The sequence below is a fragment of the Cryptotermes secundus genome, unplaced genomic scaffold, assembly GCF_002891405.2.
Source record: "Cryptotermes secundus unplaced genomic scaffold, Csec_1.0 scaffold104, whole genome shotgun sequence".
Lineage (NCBI taxonomy): Eukaryota > Metazoa > Arthropoda > Insecta > Blattodea > Kalotermitidae > Cryptotermes > Cryptotermes secundus.
In genome coordinates, this window is record NW_019722423.1 from 375,072 (window position 1) to 390,722 (window position 15,651).

General features: G+C 38.3%; 1 protein-coding gene and 1 long non-coding RNA gene across 2 annotated transcripts in view; one reads left to right on the top strand and one right to left on the bottom strand.

Moving 5' to 3' along the window:
• The window catches only part of LOC111861275 (UPF0676 protein C1494.01), a 37,636-nt gene extending 32,341 nt beyond the window's left edge, over window positions 1-5,295 (top strand). Inside the window, exons 6-7 of the mRNA XM_023845707.2 lie at window positions 2,378-2,488; window positions 4,132-5,295. Coding sequence (XP_023701475.1) covers window positions 2,378-2,488; window positions 4,132-4,380 — 360 coding nt within the window. The 3' untranslated portion in view covers window positions 4,381-5,295. The remainder of the gene's footprint in view (window positions 1-2,377; window positions 2,489-4,131) is intronic.
• Window positions 5,296-9,516: 4,221 nt separating this feature from the next.
• LOC117282067 lies at window positions 9,517-14,227 on the bottom strand. Its single transcript, XR_004512663.1, has 2 exons — window positions 14,185-14,227; window positions 9,517-11,367 (listed from the first exon to the last, which is right to left on the bottom strand). It is a non-coding gene; the product is annotated as an uncharacterized LOC117282067 (long non-coding RNA).
• Between the last annotated feature and the right edge of the window lie 1,424 nt (window positions 14,228-15,651).

Sequence of the window (15,651 nt, forward strand, 5' to 3'; positions counted from 1 at the left end):
TGTTATTGGCACTTCTTGAGTTTGAATTTGGTATTACATTTAACACTGGGGTTTATGTACTTGTACAAGGCACTTACATGCAGTTCTGTATACTGCAGGTATCCCAACTGAGATTTGAGCCAAGCACCTCTGAATATAAGTCTAGACTGTTACTACTGTGCCAACCCTCTTGGCAAGGACTGGGATCCGAGAATGACTGTGCTGGCTAGGGCCAGCAGAAATTGTAAACAACACACCCACAGACCAGTACTCTCATCAGAGTACTGTCAGGCAGCTGCCTGACAGTAATAGAAATCTGCTTGTAAGCCACAGAGGGGTGCTTTATTCCAAGACTAGTGGCCAACCATGACTGACCATAAGTCACAACATAAGACTCGACTCGACAGGGGTTATCCAGTGACTGAGGTTAGGTCTTTCTAAGGGACCCAACTGAGTAGGTGCCTTCCCCCTTATCTGAAGATGGAAAGAGATCCAGTTTCTGAAATGTCGTGTTTTCTAGTCTCTAGAATACCAGACAATGAAAAAAAAAGTCCAAAAACCCAGCAATTCTGAGTGTTATACACCTTTGTCAGAACCCTTTAGAATCTACTCATCCATTCATTAATTAAATTCTTCTCTTTCTCACTGCCCATACTTGGGCTCAAACCTTTACTCATTTTCCATGACTGAAAAGAAAAACACATCAGTTAGGTGTGTTCATTTATTGCATGACATAATTTATTCTGTTACACTTGTACACCAGATATCAGTAACTAATGAAATGAAGCATAGTCCTTCTTGAGAAGTTAATCGTTGCTCAGCATGTGAGAAGTTTCCAGCATTTTATGGAACTGCCATGTTCACACGAACTTGCCACTGGTCGCTATAGTGAACCAGAATAATCAAGTCCACCCCTTGTATCATAGTTCTGTTCAAATTAATTTTAATATTAACCTCCTGTCAATGCTTAGGTCTTGCATGTGGTCTCTTTCATTTTAGTTTTCCCTATCAGAACTTCCCTGTAACAGGCCGTGAAGGCCCATAGGGTTGTGAGATGTTGAGGGTCCCTGGCTGAGGGGCTATGCTACAAGCCGGAAGGTCGCAGGTTCAAGTTCCAATGAGTTCATTGGATTTTTTCAATTGACCTAATCCTTGCGGCAGCTCTATGGCCCTGGGGTCGACTCAGACTCTAACAGAAATGAGTATAAGGAATTAATTAAATAATTTTCCTGGGGAGTAAAACGCAGCTGGTGTGTTAGGCTGACAACCTTACCGCCATCTTTCAGCCAATTGTCTAGAAAATGTGGGACCCTCAACGTCTCACAGCCCTATAGGCCTTCATGGCCTCTTACAGGGATAGCTTTACTTTTACTTTTCTTTTTACTATCAGAACTTTGTATCCATTTTCCTTCCTCCTATACATGCTACATCTCCTTATCTCATCTCCTTGATGTATTATCTCAGTAGATGTCAGTATAATATCACATTCTTTTCAATAAAAAAATCACAAGAGAGTGTATACAAATTAAAGGTGTAGATATGAAGTGTTCAGATAGATGATTGAAAGCAACACTGCCTGTTGCTTTCCATCTCCAGACTGGAATTTCACCTTGAAACATTAACTGACCACACAGGTAAAGTTAAGATTTGTACATTTTTAATCGTTCAGATCAAATTATCTTCTCATTTAATGTGCTTCCCAACTTGTTAAAGATAAGAATATAAGTTTTGCCCCCTGTATTACAGGGATGTAAAACTTGGTCTCCCAGTCTGAAGGACAAAAAGATATTGGGCAATAAAGTATGAAGAGGAATACAAGAAGAAGCAGGAGAGAAAGCAATACATCATATAGGATTAATGAATTAAATACACGAAGGATACATGAAATTTGTTTTGAGACCTCTGGATATGTGTAGGAACAAAAACAAGTATAATATTAAAATGGATCATAGATAAATGTTTAATTGATTTAACTGATTCAGAGTAGGGTCCAGTGATATGCTTCCATGTGATGGTAATGGAACTTTTGGTTCCACACTGACAGAAAATTTTGTGTCCTAGTTGATGTTTATTATTCCACAAAATGCGAGTCATTGTGAACAAAGCAGTATACAGAGGAGTGATGTTTTTTATTGAAGGATGCAGCAATGGAGACAGTGCAAACCAGTGCTTTCTTTTCTACTGCCTTATTCCTCTCCTTTCTCCGCCACCATCTTCTCCTGTGTCTTCCCTCCTCCTTTTTGTCCTCAGTTTTACTTTCTCACGTACAAAGTCTGTATGGGAAAATACTATGATCACAGAAAAGAATTAGTCTCAAGATTATGACAGATTTATATGTTTTCATAGCCCCATCATATGTATAATATTTATTACACTGGTTTATTGATTTTCCTCCCAGGTTCAGGCAAGTAACCACAGATGGAGCCGTGTCGGACACCTGCCAGGGTCAATCCTAATTAACACAGGAGAGCTGTTGGCTTCTTGGACAAATGCCACGTACCCTGCCCTGGTAAGTCCCAGGACCGTTACTGTTAGCTTCTTAAAGAATTCCTCTGCAATGTTAAAACACAGAAATGTTAAAAATAGGTAACTTTATGATTCACACGCCTCATTTAATAGTATTAATTGAACTGAAAACATAAATGACCTGAACTCAATAACCTCATTGAGGAGAGAATCTTATAGTGAGCTTTTGTGGTGGCAGCACTGTTTTGAGCCCTGTAACTATACAAATGGTACAGGATCATTCTTGGTATTTACCTGATAAAGATTTTCCGTTGCAGAACTAGGAGTTTCATCACCACTATCACAAAAGCCTGCCATTGGATCCTTTATTTTATCATCTCAGTTTAATTCAAAGCTTCAGAACCTAACATCTTAATACTGTTATCTCATCTGTACTTACAGATTATCCAACGTTAAGAACAGACCACTGCTCTTATTGCACCAGTGATGTGATGTATAATAGACAGTACAGACACCACTGCCATAACAGCAGTCATCCATTCTTACTGTTACATAAGCCATGTGCCTATCATGTGGAATCATTCAATGAGGATTTTACATCTGAAATGCCTTGTCCCATGGATTATCTCATCATGTAATGTGGTGTTTACCAATATTTCAGATGAATATAATGCCTTCATCATCAAGGTAGGATCTTCACTGCCATGAAAACCTCAGATCTCATTTAAACCAAAATGTTGAGTGCCATTTCTTGTTTCTTCTGGATGTAATACATTTCCTACCTATCTTATCCTTCTTTGTATGAACAGTATTATGTTAGCTGAATAAATTGTGAAGCTTGTTGTTAGGAAGTTTACCCCCATTCATGAAGCTCCTAGTTTGAAAGTCTGAATGTCCAGCCAGGATAAAGAGAATGGATAGGGGCTGGATGAATGAGTATTTCTTAGAACAGCTCTTGGACAAACACAGCTTCCCAGTGAATGGGTAGACACCATGTAGGACCGTGTGATGTCTGCTGAACAGATTTGGCCTGCCCACAACAGCTATTGGCGGGACAAGTTATGTTATGCAGTCTTCTGGAAGCATCATTGCACAAGATGATGTTGGATGCTGCTTGGTGCTATGTTCAGAAAAGTAATTCGAGACAGAGTGAAATGATCACAAAGGAGATAAATGATTTTAGATTGCTCTGCATTTGCTGACTGGCCCAAACTGCATGCTGCGTAGTGTGTGACCTCATACCTCTGCAGCACTGCGTTTTAGATGAGTTAATTTTCAAGTCTAAGGCATGTTTCTGTGTATAAGCCAAGAGACCACAGTCCTGCAGTGTTGCAGACACAGAGTCCTGCCAGAGTGGGGTGCTGATCAATCACTTCTTCCTGCTCCCAAGTTTAAGAATGTTTTGAGCTCTTAGGCAAAAATGAAGCTTGACCTTCAGAGTTTTCCTTTATGAGACATGACAAAGGTTGAAGTCAAAGCTCTGTTCACCTTAAAGGCACTAATTTACATGCACAGTGTGTTGTTTAGTTACCTCATCTCTGAGGGCCTAGGTTTGTAAAAGGGATTTTCTTTCATACATCAGAGAATCACAATCCACAGCTGAACAGTTTGAGTTCCATTCTCTCCGACTGTTTCAGTGAAGCTATGAAATTTTCTGGAATACCAATAATTTTGTTTGTTTTACAGCGTCACCGTGTTGTGGTCCCTGAACAGCCAAAAATCCGTTCTAAAGGACGACACAGTATAGCTTTTTTTGTGCATCCAGACAACAACACACCCATCACTCCAATACAGTGCCTGATGACCAAGGCAGAGCAACCTTCACCTAACAGCTGCAGCGTGAAGAACAGAAAATCTCACCATGCAAAACACAATACAATCTACACAGCCTACCAACATCTCCAAATGCGGTTTCGGGAAACGTATGCTTCTTAATGAATGGCAAGTGTTATTATGGAAATAGAAACTCAGTGCACATTTTTCAGGAAGGCACTTTCTTTATACTGTAACATTATTTAATCTGTATTTGTGTGCATTCTAAAAATAAAAGACGAAACACAATGAAGAGGTTTATAACTTGTAATCTAATGCTCATAAAGTGATTAAATCACGGGTAAATTGTGAAATGCATGAAACTTGCTTGCAAGACCTCGAGGGATGTGATCTCTTGGGAGTGGAATAACTATGTGCAGACTGAAGGATAATACTAAAATGGATCTTACAGAAATAGGTTATGAAAATTTGAACTGAAGTTTCTAAAGGCTATCTCTGTGAGCATAGCAGTGAACCTCTGCATTGCATAAAAGAAGGGAATTTCCTGAGCAGATAAATTACTGCTGAATGATGAGGAGAGACATTGTACTACTCAGTCAGAGAGTTCCAACATTATATGAAAACGTAAAGCTGACAAATTCCTTGCTACAACTTGTTCTACATGTATAAAAGCACAACATCGTGAAGGCATAAAGCAGGTACTGGAGGTAAAGCTCCATACATATCTAATATTTGTGTATGGTACATGAATCATGGGCTTCTATTATCATAATATCCACTGAACAGGGGCTCAGTGGGCATCAGAGACATTCTGGATATAGTAACAGTGAAGAGGAGAATGTGAAGTCCCCAATTATAATTGAACTGTGACCATTACAACCAAAACCCACCACTCTGCTATGTTTAGGCATGGGAGGAACTTTACCACACCCACTGTATGAGGTTGCTGTCTCTCCAGTAATGTGCTCTTTATAACACACCAGATGGCGAGAGTGCAAGTAGGCACTAATCCTGTATAGAAAAATAACTTAATTTTGTTTGATGTAAAGGTTGAGAAAATAAATAGAAGAAAGACAAGTTGTCCCTGTGCTTAGTTCTGCAGCAACCCATAAAAATATAGGGGGGGGATCGGAGGTATAGCACCATGCATTCTTAACCTTAGCACGACTAGATGGAGGTGAGTGTTAAGCTTTGCACCCTGGCCACTTTACTTCTAGGGAAAGAGCTCTGGTACCCACAGGATAGAGTGGATGTGTCCCAGAACTGGCTTGAACACTGTGGAAGAGAGAAAAATCTGTCCTTAACAGGTAATAAACTTATACATTTATACATATCTTTTGGTCTTCAGATCTTGATGAAAGCTTATCCCTGAACTTACATCATATGCGTGCACATATGTGTAAGTTTCAGTCAAATTTGCTTTAAAGGCATCACTACTTAGGGGCCTGAATACCTTTTGGAATGTATACACCAAGAATTAAAGTGAGAAAAAGTTCTCCTGAATGAAGGTTACATGGATCAATAAAATACATGTTATGTATTACATGATATGTAAATGAAACTCAATCATTTCGAGAAGCCGGAAAGAAAAATGTACACTACTGCAATTGTCCAGCCCCCACTATTATCCTGAACTTAATGCCTTTCCATTTACAGCACAGTGTGCATACCTAGGTGACAGGTGGATGTCATGTACAAATGAAATGCAGTCATTTAAAATTACCCCAGCAAACACACAATCAAACAAATATAAAAGTGTATGGAAATGTACACTTCTTGTGCTTTCACCTCCTCATTCATAAAACATTGATATCAGAAACTATAATGGCAAGGTAAATGGTAGTACACAAATGTTATCATGCTGAACATACTGGACATGTTCTGCTGTTGGTGACCAAATCAACACTGCCAAGCTAAAGGCTTGTAAGTGCATTACCTTCATGTATAAATCGGCAGTTATGTTCCTCAAAGTTGTTTAAATCAAATTCAAAGCATAGATCTTCATTTGGAGATTTAACAAACCAAATTTGGTTAAAATCATCATAGTATGAGGAAAAAAATTATTGATTGATGAACGCAGAGAAACCAATGGTCACTTAGAAATTGTTAACCAGTATGACTAATAGATACGACAGTTTAATCAGAATGGAGACTTCTGAAATCAATGTAAGAATGGCTTAATTTTCAGGGGTCCACCATTCTGAGGCACAGGACATGGGCAGGACCTGTAAAGTTACAAAACAAAACAACTTCAGTATGAACAGCAACAAACACAAATTGGAACCCGGTTATTATCTCCCACTCCTCCTCACTACATGTTTCGCCCGTATACGGCCATCGTCAGGTGTCAGTATTTGCTAAAACTGTCTCACTGTGTAGTATGTGCAACTTCACCTATCACATGTGAATGTGATACCTCACACTTAAATTAAATGTGACCTATTAAAATGCACTAAAGATCATTAATAATCAGATAAGGCCTGATTAAAATTGCAATGTTTTTGCTTGGGGCTGATGTCCTTTTGTCCCATTGTGACCTATTAAAATGCACTAAAGATCATTAATAATTATTAATGATTATAATCAGATAAGGCCTGATTAAAATTGCAATGTTTTTGCTTGGGGCTGATGTCCTTTTGGCCCATTATCCTTGTGTTTGGATTCGTTTTTCCAGGGGCATGAGTGTTGCGTGTGTGTAGTTCCTGATCTTGTTAGTGCAGTTATTATCTGCAACACGTAAAGAATATATTATTATTATTATTTTTCATTTTGTTTTTTTATGCATTAGTTTGTTTCTTTGTACTCACTTTGTACTTTTTACTTTAGTGATTGTGTATAAGTGTGTTTAGTTAACTTTTATATTTATTGAAATGGCTTAAGAACCATATAACATTAAATATTCTTAAATTTAAACAGGTTTTTGAATTTAGGTCCAAATGATGTTAGGTGAAATAGTGTTACTATGACTAAGAGTTCTCATGGTAAACTTACCATTACATATTACAAAAACTACATGTAAAATCACAGAGTTAATTTATTTTTGTGTGAAAGTACTTCTAATTACAGGCACTTTTTGAAATGGGCATTATTAATTTACATGATTATAATACAATTATTAGATATAATCTAACGGTATAAAATTTAGTAATTTAATAAACTTAGAATTGTACTAATTAAATATTGATATGAATAGCAATGGACTGTAACTCATATAGCAGGCCTGTCTATATGGATCATCTCAATATGTGACTAGTACAAGTATTGAGTGCAGAAACTCTTCATACCACATCACATGTAACTGCTCCAGGTTCTGAGGATGAACTCTAGAAAATGCTGCAAAATTTGTCCACAAACCTTGACGCATGCTTGAAGGCGGTCTGTTCCAGCAGTTATAATGAAATATGGAATGTTTTGTCACATTTTTACTGTTATCAGTAATAAAGTTCTGTTTGGTTAGAGAGAGAGAGAACTCAGCAATGCATGCAGTCCCCTAAATAAGAGATGTGCTGTGTTACTTGAGGGAATCAGAGACATTAGTAAGTGTAATAAACAAGAATTGTGTCAACTGTCTAATAAAATGACTGTTCAAGAGAAATCTGTTTCTGGGGTGGCTAGTGAATACAGCTAGTCCCAAGTGTTCATGGCACTTATTTTCTTGCAGAGCATTATGAAAACAAGGATGCTGCACTGAGTATGTTAACTCAAGTGATAACATATGTAACAGCCTCCACTCCTTAACCTAGAAAAATTCCTGAGAAATTCTCATAAGTCCAGTTTCACGGTTTGGATTCACTTAATCTGACTCCATCCTATATTACATGTGGCCCCTTCAGTTAGATTCCAAATTCTTCTATCGCACATTCCCAATTATCCATACTAATTAAGGGGAAAATGACACAAATAATAATAAAAACACAGATAACTGAAGATTGGGGTGAGTTTGGGAGAACATGGAGAATACTGAACATAGAAATTCGGAAATGAACACATTCTGTCTGATTTGCTAAATTACCTTGAAAATCATGAGATTTATGCAAATGGTCTCCTGAACATAAAATACGTCTCAGAATTAGTGAGTTTTGAGACTTTTTCCATTGTCCGGTATTCTAGAAACTAGAAAACATGACATTTTGGAAACTGGATCTGTTTCCGTTCTCGGGTGAAGTGGGGGAAGACACCTACTCAGTTAGGTCCCTTAGGGAGCGGTAACCTCAATCCCTTCACCTGAGGATGGAAACAGATCCAATTTCTGAAATGTCGTTTGTTCTAATTTCTAGAATACTGGATGGAAAAAGTATAAAAAAAACAGTAATTCTGAGTGTTATACACCACTGTTAGAACCTTTCAGAATAAAATATGTATTTCATTTTTCTCTACAGCTTTTGTTCAAAACATTTCTTTTTCTGATGCACATTTAGTGAGATATCCATAAAGATATACTTGCAAGTCATCATGTGAAGGTTATTAAAATTCTATGATCTGAATAAAAATTAAAGTAGCTTGTCAACAGTTTGTAAAATTCTCAAATATCAAATGTTGTGAAAATTGAACTAGCAGTTCTCAAGTTTTCTCACGTGCAGCCAGACTGACTGAACAAACTTAATAAGCATTCTGCGTGGTTGCTAGCACTCAAAAGGCACACAGGTAAGTTTAAAACCAAGTAACTGTGGCATACTGTATTTTTGATAGGCTAATATGACCTATGTGCTTGACACTCATCTATTTGTAAACACTGTGATAACGTGCAAGATCTGGGATTCCCACAGTGGCAAGTATCAAGCTATAGAATGAACCAACAAGTTCTTCCAAAATGCTGACACCTACTACCAAACTACTGACATCCCAGAAGACTAACTTAGACTGGAACATCTTCTAGGACTGTCAGATATCAGAATCTAAACAAGTCAGAGACTAGCTCTGTCTCTTATAAAATGGCGAACTTTCAATTGCCATGAAGACTTCAAGTCTTATGCTGGCTATATGGCCTTTTTCTGCTGTCAAAATGAAATAAATTCAGTTTCTATCAATAGTTTAATCATGATTATCCACCTACTGGAAGACATTTCATATCAGATGTTTTCTTTTCATTACTTGGGTTCTATTTCAATACAATTCTATGATTTGCACCTTCCTTTCCTTTTCTGGTCTATCTTAACTGTTCTGCATACACACCAGTCATCAAATTATGAACCAGGGTCACTCTATGACAACACTGCAAGGCACTGTTCTGTGAAGTAATGAAATATAATGAAACAGCATTTGCAACAAAGTTACCCTGTGCTGTCACAATATGACTCCAGTTTATAGTAATATTCCATTAATATTTCCTGTGGCCAACATCCAATTTTCTTCCCAAAGACTGTATCTTTTTCACAGAAGCAATATTTTACATTTCACATACACACATAAACATCACAATATCATAAATGTCATTATCGAGAAAGGAAAATTGGTTGAAATGTAACAACCAACGTTGTTTCCTAAGTTACAAATTTAAACTGAAACAAAATGCTATGAAACATAACACTCAATGCACAATAAACAGCAATCATGTATCAATGCTGAAAATCAGCAGCGTTCTCCTGCCCTTCAAATAAGCTGACATGATTCCTGTAATTTGCAATTCAGTTCAGACTGAGCTCTAAAATTCGGCAAACATATATTTGGAATTTCTGGGGGGGGGATAACCATTTCTGATTAACCCTGCATTTAATCTGCCTGGGGTGGGGGACCAGTAATGGTCACTTAACACCATTATCAGTGAACATTCTTTTTGAGATTATTATTGCCTTAATGTAATTTGATGAGATGAATATCACTGGAAAAATAAGTATGTAATATTGCTTTAAAGTATTCAAACATCTCTACCCTGATCTACTTGCAGGTTGCTTGAATGCCTTACTCTTCAACCCTAAAGATGAAAGAACATGTTTCTTTGAAATGTTTGTGAACTTCTACCAGACTGTTGTATTTTCATAACTAGGACAATCAAATAAATGAAGTAAAAATGAATACAATACACCTTTAGACTTTATATTAGTGACATTCCACGTGTGTATCTCTTGTAATGAGCACATACTGTGGTAACCTTTTTCTTGACCCAAATGTTTAATAATTTCTGGTGTTACATTTCCAATAGCTGCTACAATCCTGTTTTAATATATAAACGTTGTGAATATGCGCTATGGCTCCATGAACTGGAGTCATGTGTACCCACAAGAAAGAAAATCAAGAAGTGTTCATTTCAAGCAGTTCAAACAAAGCTACCAAAAAAGGTCTGTTATCTTCTTTTTAAAAGCGTCCAATTCCTACACATTATGGTAGCCTCAAAGTAAGATAGAAGAGTGTGTGGGTCAAGACAGAACACCATTTCAATGTCTGCCATGTAACAGAAAGGTGATACATGTGGACCTTCATTAACACAAATTTTATGTCTTTTTTTTTTTGCATTCAGTTACACATCATGGCTACAAAAATACAAAATTTGAAACACCAATCATATTTTGTGGACATGCATCACAATCTACAGATCTAAGTATCAGCTGAGGTGAAGGTTTTGATTAATATTTCCAGTCCTGGGTGTCTGAATGGCTGGCCACTGCTATTTATCCTAGAAATGCCATTAGTCTTACTTCTTACACTCTCGTATTTCATTTGCATTCTTTGAAATGTTAGAAACGTTCACATCAGAGAATAGTGTGTGGTTTCAGTTCAAAGAATACACACTCCACTGATAGTTCTAGAGTATTACCAACATTAAATTTATATGGAATTTTATAAAAGGAAGGCACCTTCTATCATTTGTACGAGTATTTTGTAACATACTGGTTTGCATAACAGTGCACCTTCAGAACTGTGCTATTACAGGTACAGGGTGAGTGTTTCTCTTGAATACACAGTGCAATTTCGTCAACAAGTTATAGTCAGAATATCTTGTTGCCCTAGGATCAGTGTATAATACCTAGGATTTAATTTTGCTTTTATCATTTTGTTTATTCTGAGATGGCTTGATATGTTCATTAAAGATGAGCAAATAACAGATATTCAAGACACAATTGACAGTGATGACTGATTTCCATTCTTCTGTGATGATGATGTACCATAACCCATGCCCAAGGTTACTGCCACCAGGCATGTCATTCCTGTATCCTGTGAAAGTGACAAGTCAGACAAAGAAGCAACTGTTACACATAATGATTTGGTGCAAACTACAGGCCAAGACAACTAGCAACCCTAACAGATGACATGTCATGAAATCAAGGTCCAAAACACACACTGCCATAAAATAACTTATCTTTGCTTGTTGTTTACTCTGAACATTTACAGAAACAAACTGGTAAGTACAAAGCTTTCTACAGCACTTGTCTGAGTTCAGGATCCTCTGCAAACAGGTGGAACAAACAATATTTCCCTTGCTTAAATAGAAAGATTCATTGGTTGTTTACTGACTGTGGGTGTAATCAGGAAACCAGCCATTGCCTCATACTGGTTTATATCACATCCACAGTTCCTGTCCTGGGTTTGTCATACATTCTCCAGTTGTTATCAAAACATTTCAACCTCATGGATGGGAAAAATCTTGTCAATCCATCAAAATCTTGATATAATTGGTGTATCAAGACATAACCTGTGAATAGAGCCTTCTGACATCACTGTTCCCTGCACCAAGATGGGTTCAGCAGGAACATGCGTGCACACACATGCACACAACAAATGAACGCCATTAGTGGTGGAGTATAACATTTAGATGTTCTGTGATACTCCTGTACGAAGGGGGACCCAAAAATAACCGGAAACGACCTGTTGCGCGCGCATGCTTTGTAGTTACGAGTTGTGCTGCTAGGTGGTGTTAGCTGGGGATCTCCCGCGACTGTTAGTGAGCTGGCGTCAGTCTGAGTTAAGTGGTTTGTCTGTGGTGCTCTGTTGTGTGCATTCCTGTTTCAACCCTTTGGCGATTAGTGAGATGGCCGACCAGAAGGAACAAAGAGTGTGCGTGAAATTTTGCTTTCTGTTAGGGAAAACTGCACTTCACTCTTCAAGTCGCGGCAAACATTCACGCAGTTTTCTCTTTGGTCATCTCCGAGCAAGCGAGGAACAAATTTTGCAGATACCCGTCTCATGTGCAAACCTTCGGTTAAAATTCGCTGGACCGTGCTCCATGAGATGTTCGTTTCCTCAGAAAGTGGTCAATGGTCTTTCGATGATCTTCATCAATTTTGTCTGAACAGATATATGACTCGCCTGTCTTCCTAAATGCCATGTGCCCTTCAATGTACGTATTAAATTGTGAAGAGCAGTTTTCATTTTTCATATTTAAATCCAGATTAACTGTAACCAGATTATCGAGCGTTTACTGTATGATCCTGGAGGGACTGAGGAAAACCATAAAAAATTAATGTCCCGGCTGAAATTCAAACCAGGCACCTCCCAAAAACAAGTTAGCTGCATTACTGTTTGAGCCAATTTGTGGGCTGGGGGAGTGAGTAATTTTTGAAAGTGGAAATGTGTCTGAAGCATATGCCAGTACATGGTGTAAGTTGTTACAAATGATGGCAATGCCTTGTACGGCAATAAAAATTATATTGAGAAAGTATGCACTGTATTATACTCGTATCACTGTACAGAAAACAAAAATGTCATAGGATAAAGAAGGCTCTTTGCCAGATTCACAACATGCAGCATACTCCATGCTACAATATCCTTACTAGTAACTGGAAAAACACACATAAATAACATGAAAACATAAATAATCAAAGTTCTGGATGGTATCAGGAGACCACGGTGATTGTTGAATGTAGAAATTCAGAATGTACACACAGCACCCAATTCAGTCAATCACTACAAAAACGGGGGGGGGGCAGTGACCATAATATTGTCATGTGTTGGGTATGTAATGCGAAAAATGACATCACGTCATTGTGGATATAGCGAATTTATTGCACAATCGCTCTTACATAGGTCATACTGAAAGTCATGAGCAACAATTTTTTGTAAAGTAACATGCTTTATTATTGACAAACCAAATACAACCCCTCAATCTACAGACCTTTCTTTATTTTTCCACATAATCGCCACTTCTTTGTACACATTTCTCCCAGCGTTCTGGGAGTGTGAAAATTCCCCTTCTGTAAAATTCCGTTCCAGCCATATGAAGACATTGACGCACTGCTTTCTGAATTCAGCATGCTTATGGAAGTTTATGCATGGGTGTGAGCAGTGTACGAAGATGGGTGAAACATTTTAAAGATTGGAACACGAGCATCGAAGATGAGCCTTGGAGTGGTCGTCCTCGAACAACCTCAACTGAACACGACAAGGAAAGAGTGGATGAGATCATTCAAGATGACAGGCGTATGACAGTGGGCACAATAGTCCGAAAACTTGGAATAGGGCACAGTGCAGTACAGATAATCGAGAGCTTGGGCTATAGGAAAGTTTGTGCTCGTTGGGTCCTGCGGTTATTGACCGAAGACCACAAAGGTCACATTGGAAGCAATTGCAAAGATGGGGTGGGAACTTCTTCCACACCCCTCCTACAGCCCTGATCTGGCACCCTCTGACTATGATCTTTTTGGATTTGTGAAGGATCAGCTGCGTGGACAACGTTTTGAGACATGGGAGGCAATTCAGAGAGCAGTGCGTCAGTGTCTTCGGATGGCTGGAATGGAATTTTACAGAAGGGGAATTTTCAAACCCCCAGAACGCTGGGAGAAATGTATGCAAAGAAGTGGTGATTATGTAGAAAAATAAAGAAAGGTCTGTAGATTGAGATGGTGTATTTGGTTTGTCAATAATAAAGCATGTTACTTTACAAAAAATTGTTGCTCATAACTTTCAGTATGACCCTCATACATTTACACAATTTACAGTCTCACAACTATTGCCATCGGCAGTATCACAAATACTTCTCCTGTAGTCATTTCCATTCACTCGATACAAACTCAATAACAATGGACTTCAACTCACTCTGGCAAATGCTAGACTGCAACTGACTGGTTATGCTCTCTCACTGATGAATACTCCTGTTATGTAGCTTCTGCACTGACAACACAAAAAACAGTTACACGATAGCTTTCACTGTTGCGTGACATCGTGTTTACCGACTGCCTAGCAACAGTTGCTGCACAGGCTCCCGTTGCGTGACGCCATGTTTACAAAGGTGTTGCTGGGCAACACTGCGTAGCAACCAGCGCGCTTCTGCACGGATAAACACCACTTTCCTTACTATTGCGTAAGTTGGCAACCAACCGTTTATCAAGGGTTTGTCTTCGTGGTAGCTCGTTCCACCTCCCATTGCCCAGCAACAGTTAGACATGTCACAATATGTTTTGTGTTTCTCTATGCCTTTTGTTGGAAACACTTTTTGTTCTGATAAATATTTAACAAGTTATGTTCAAGATATTCTTGGATTGTTTTAAGCTTACTGAGAGGTCAACAGATGACTGAGCAAACTTAAACGGCACTCCATAAAGTTGCCAAAGTCACCCCTTAAGGGGGGGGATTAAAGGCACACAGATAAGCAACAAACCATATGCTCCATATATGTATAATATACATACACATAACAGAAACCTCCATCAACAGTTGTACAGCTCTGGCTAACAATACATCAGAGCCTGACAATTCACTGTCTGTGGGTGAAGAGATAATTTAACCAACTTACGACCACTGATAGCCCATACTGCACCTTAGGTACGTACCTGCCAGCTGCATTATACGAAAACACATTTTTCCACTATACAAACTTTGCCTACAAGCAGCGGTTGCTTGGTTGGTATAGTTCGCTTGTGGACTAAAACCATGGAGTTTGTTTGTTTGTTTGATACCAATACAAATAACTGTCCAGGAATGAATAGACTTATGAAACACAAGTACATGAATAAGAAGGCACATTAAGATCCAAAACATTTATTTAAAATCCAACAGATGACCAGAAACAAAACAGAACTCTGTTTTTCATCCAAATGGTCATGTAATGCAACTGTGTTGAGCATGTATTAAGGACATCACATAATGCTGCCAGGTCAGTGCTACTTAAAAATCAGCCATTAAAAGTTTGCTGCACTGTACTGACACTGCATACAGTCATGGAGTCACATTAATGCCATGCTTTCCTTAGTGACTTATGTGTCGTGTGGGATCAACCGAAGAATTACACGGAGCATTTAACAAGCACTCTTCATTATGTTTTTCAACAAGGAGGAATGCATGGAAAGATACTTTTGTGGGCACAACCTGTGCTCCTTATTTAATCCATTTACATCCACAAGCTCATACATAAGGTACTGCAAAACTGGCCTGTTTCACACTCATATTGTGGCATATAGATCTGTTGCTAAGCAGTGACTCTGTAAACAGTGACTATTGCTAGGTAACGCCTGCAACAACAGAAGAATTGTGATTTCTATGTGGTCCGTGCCGAGATGTTATAAC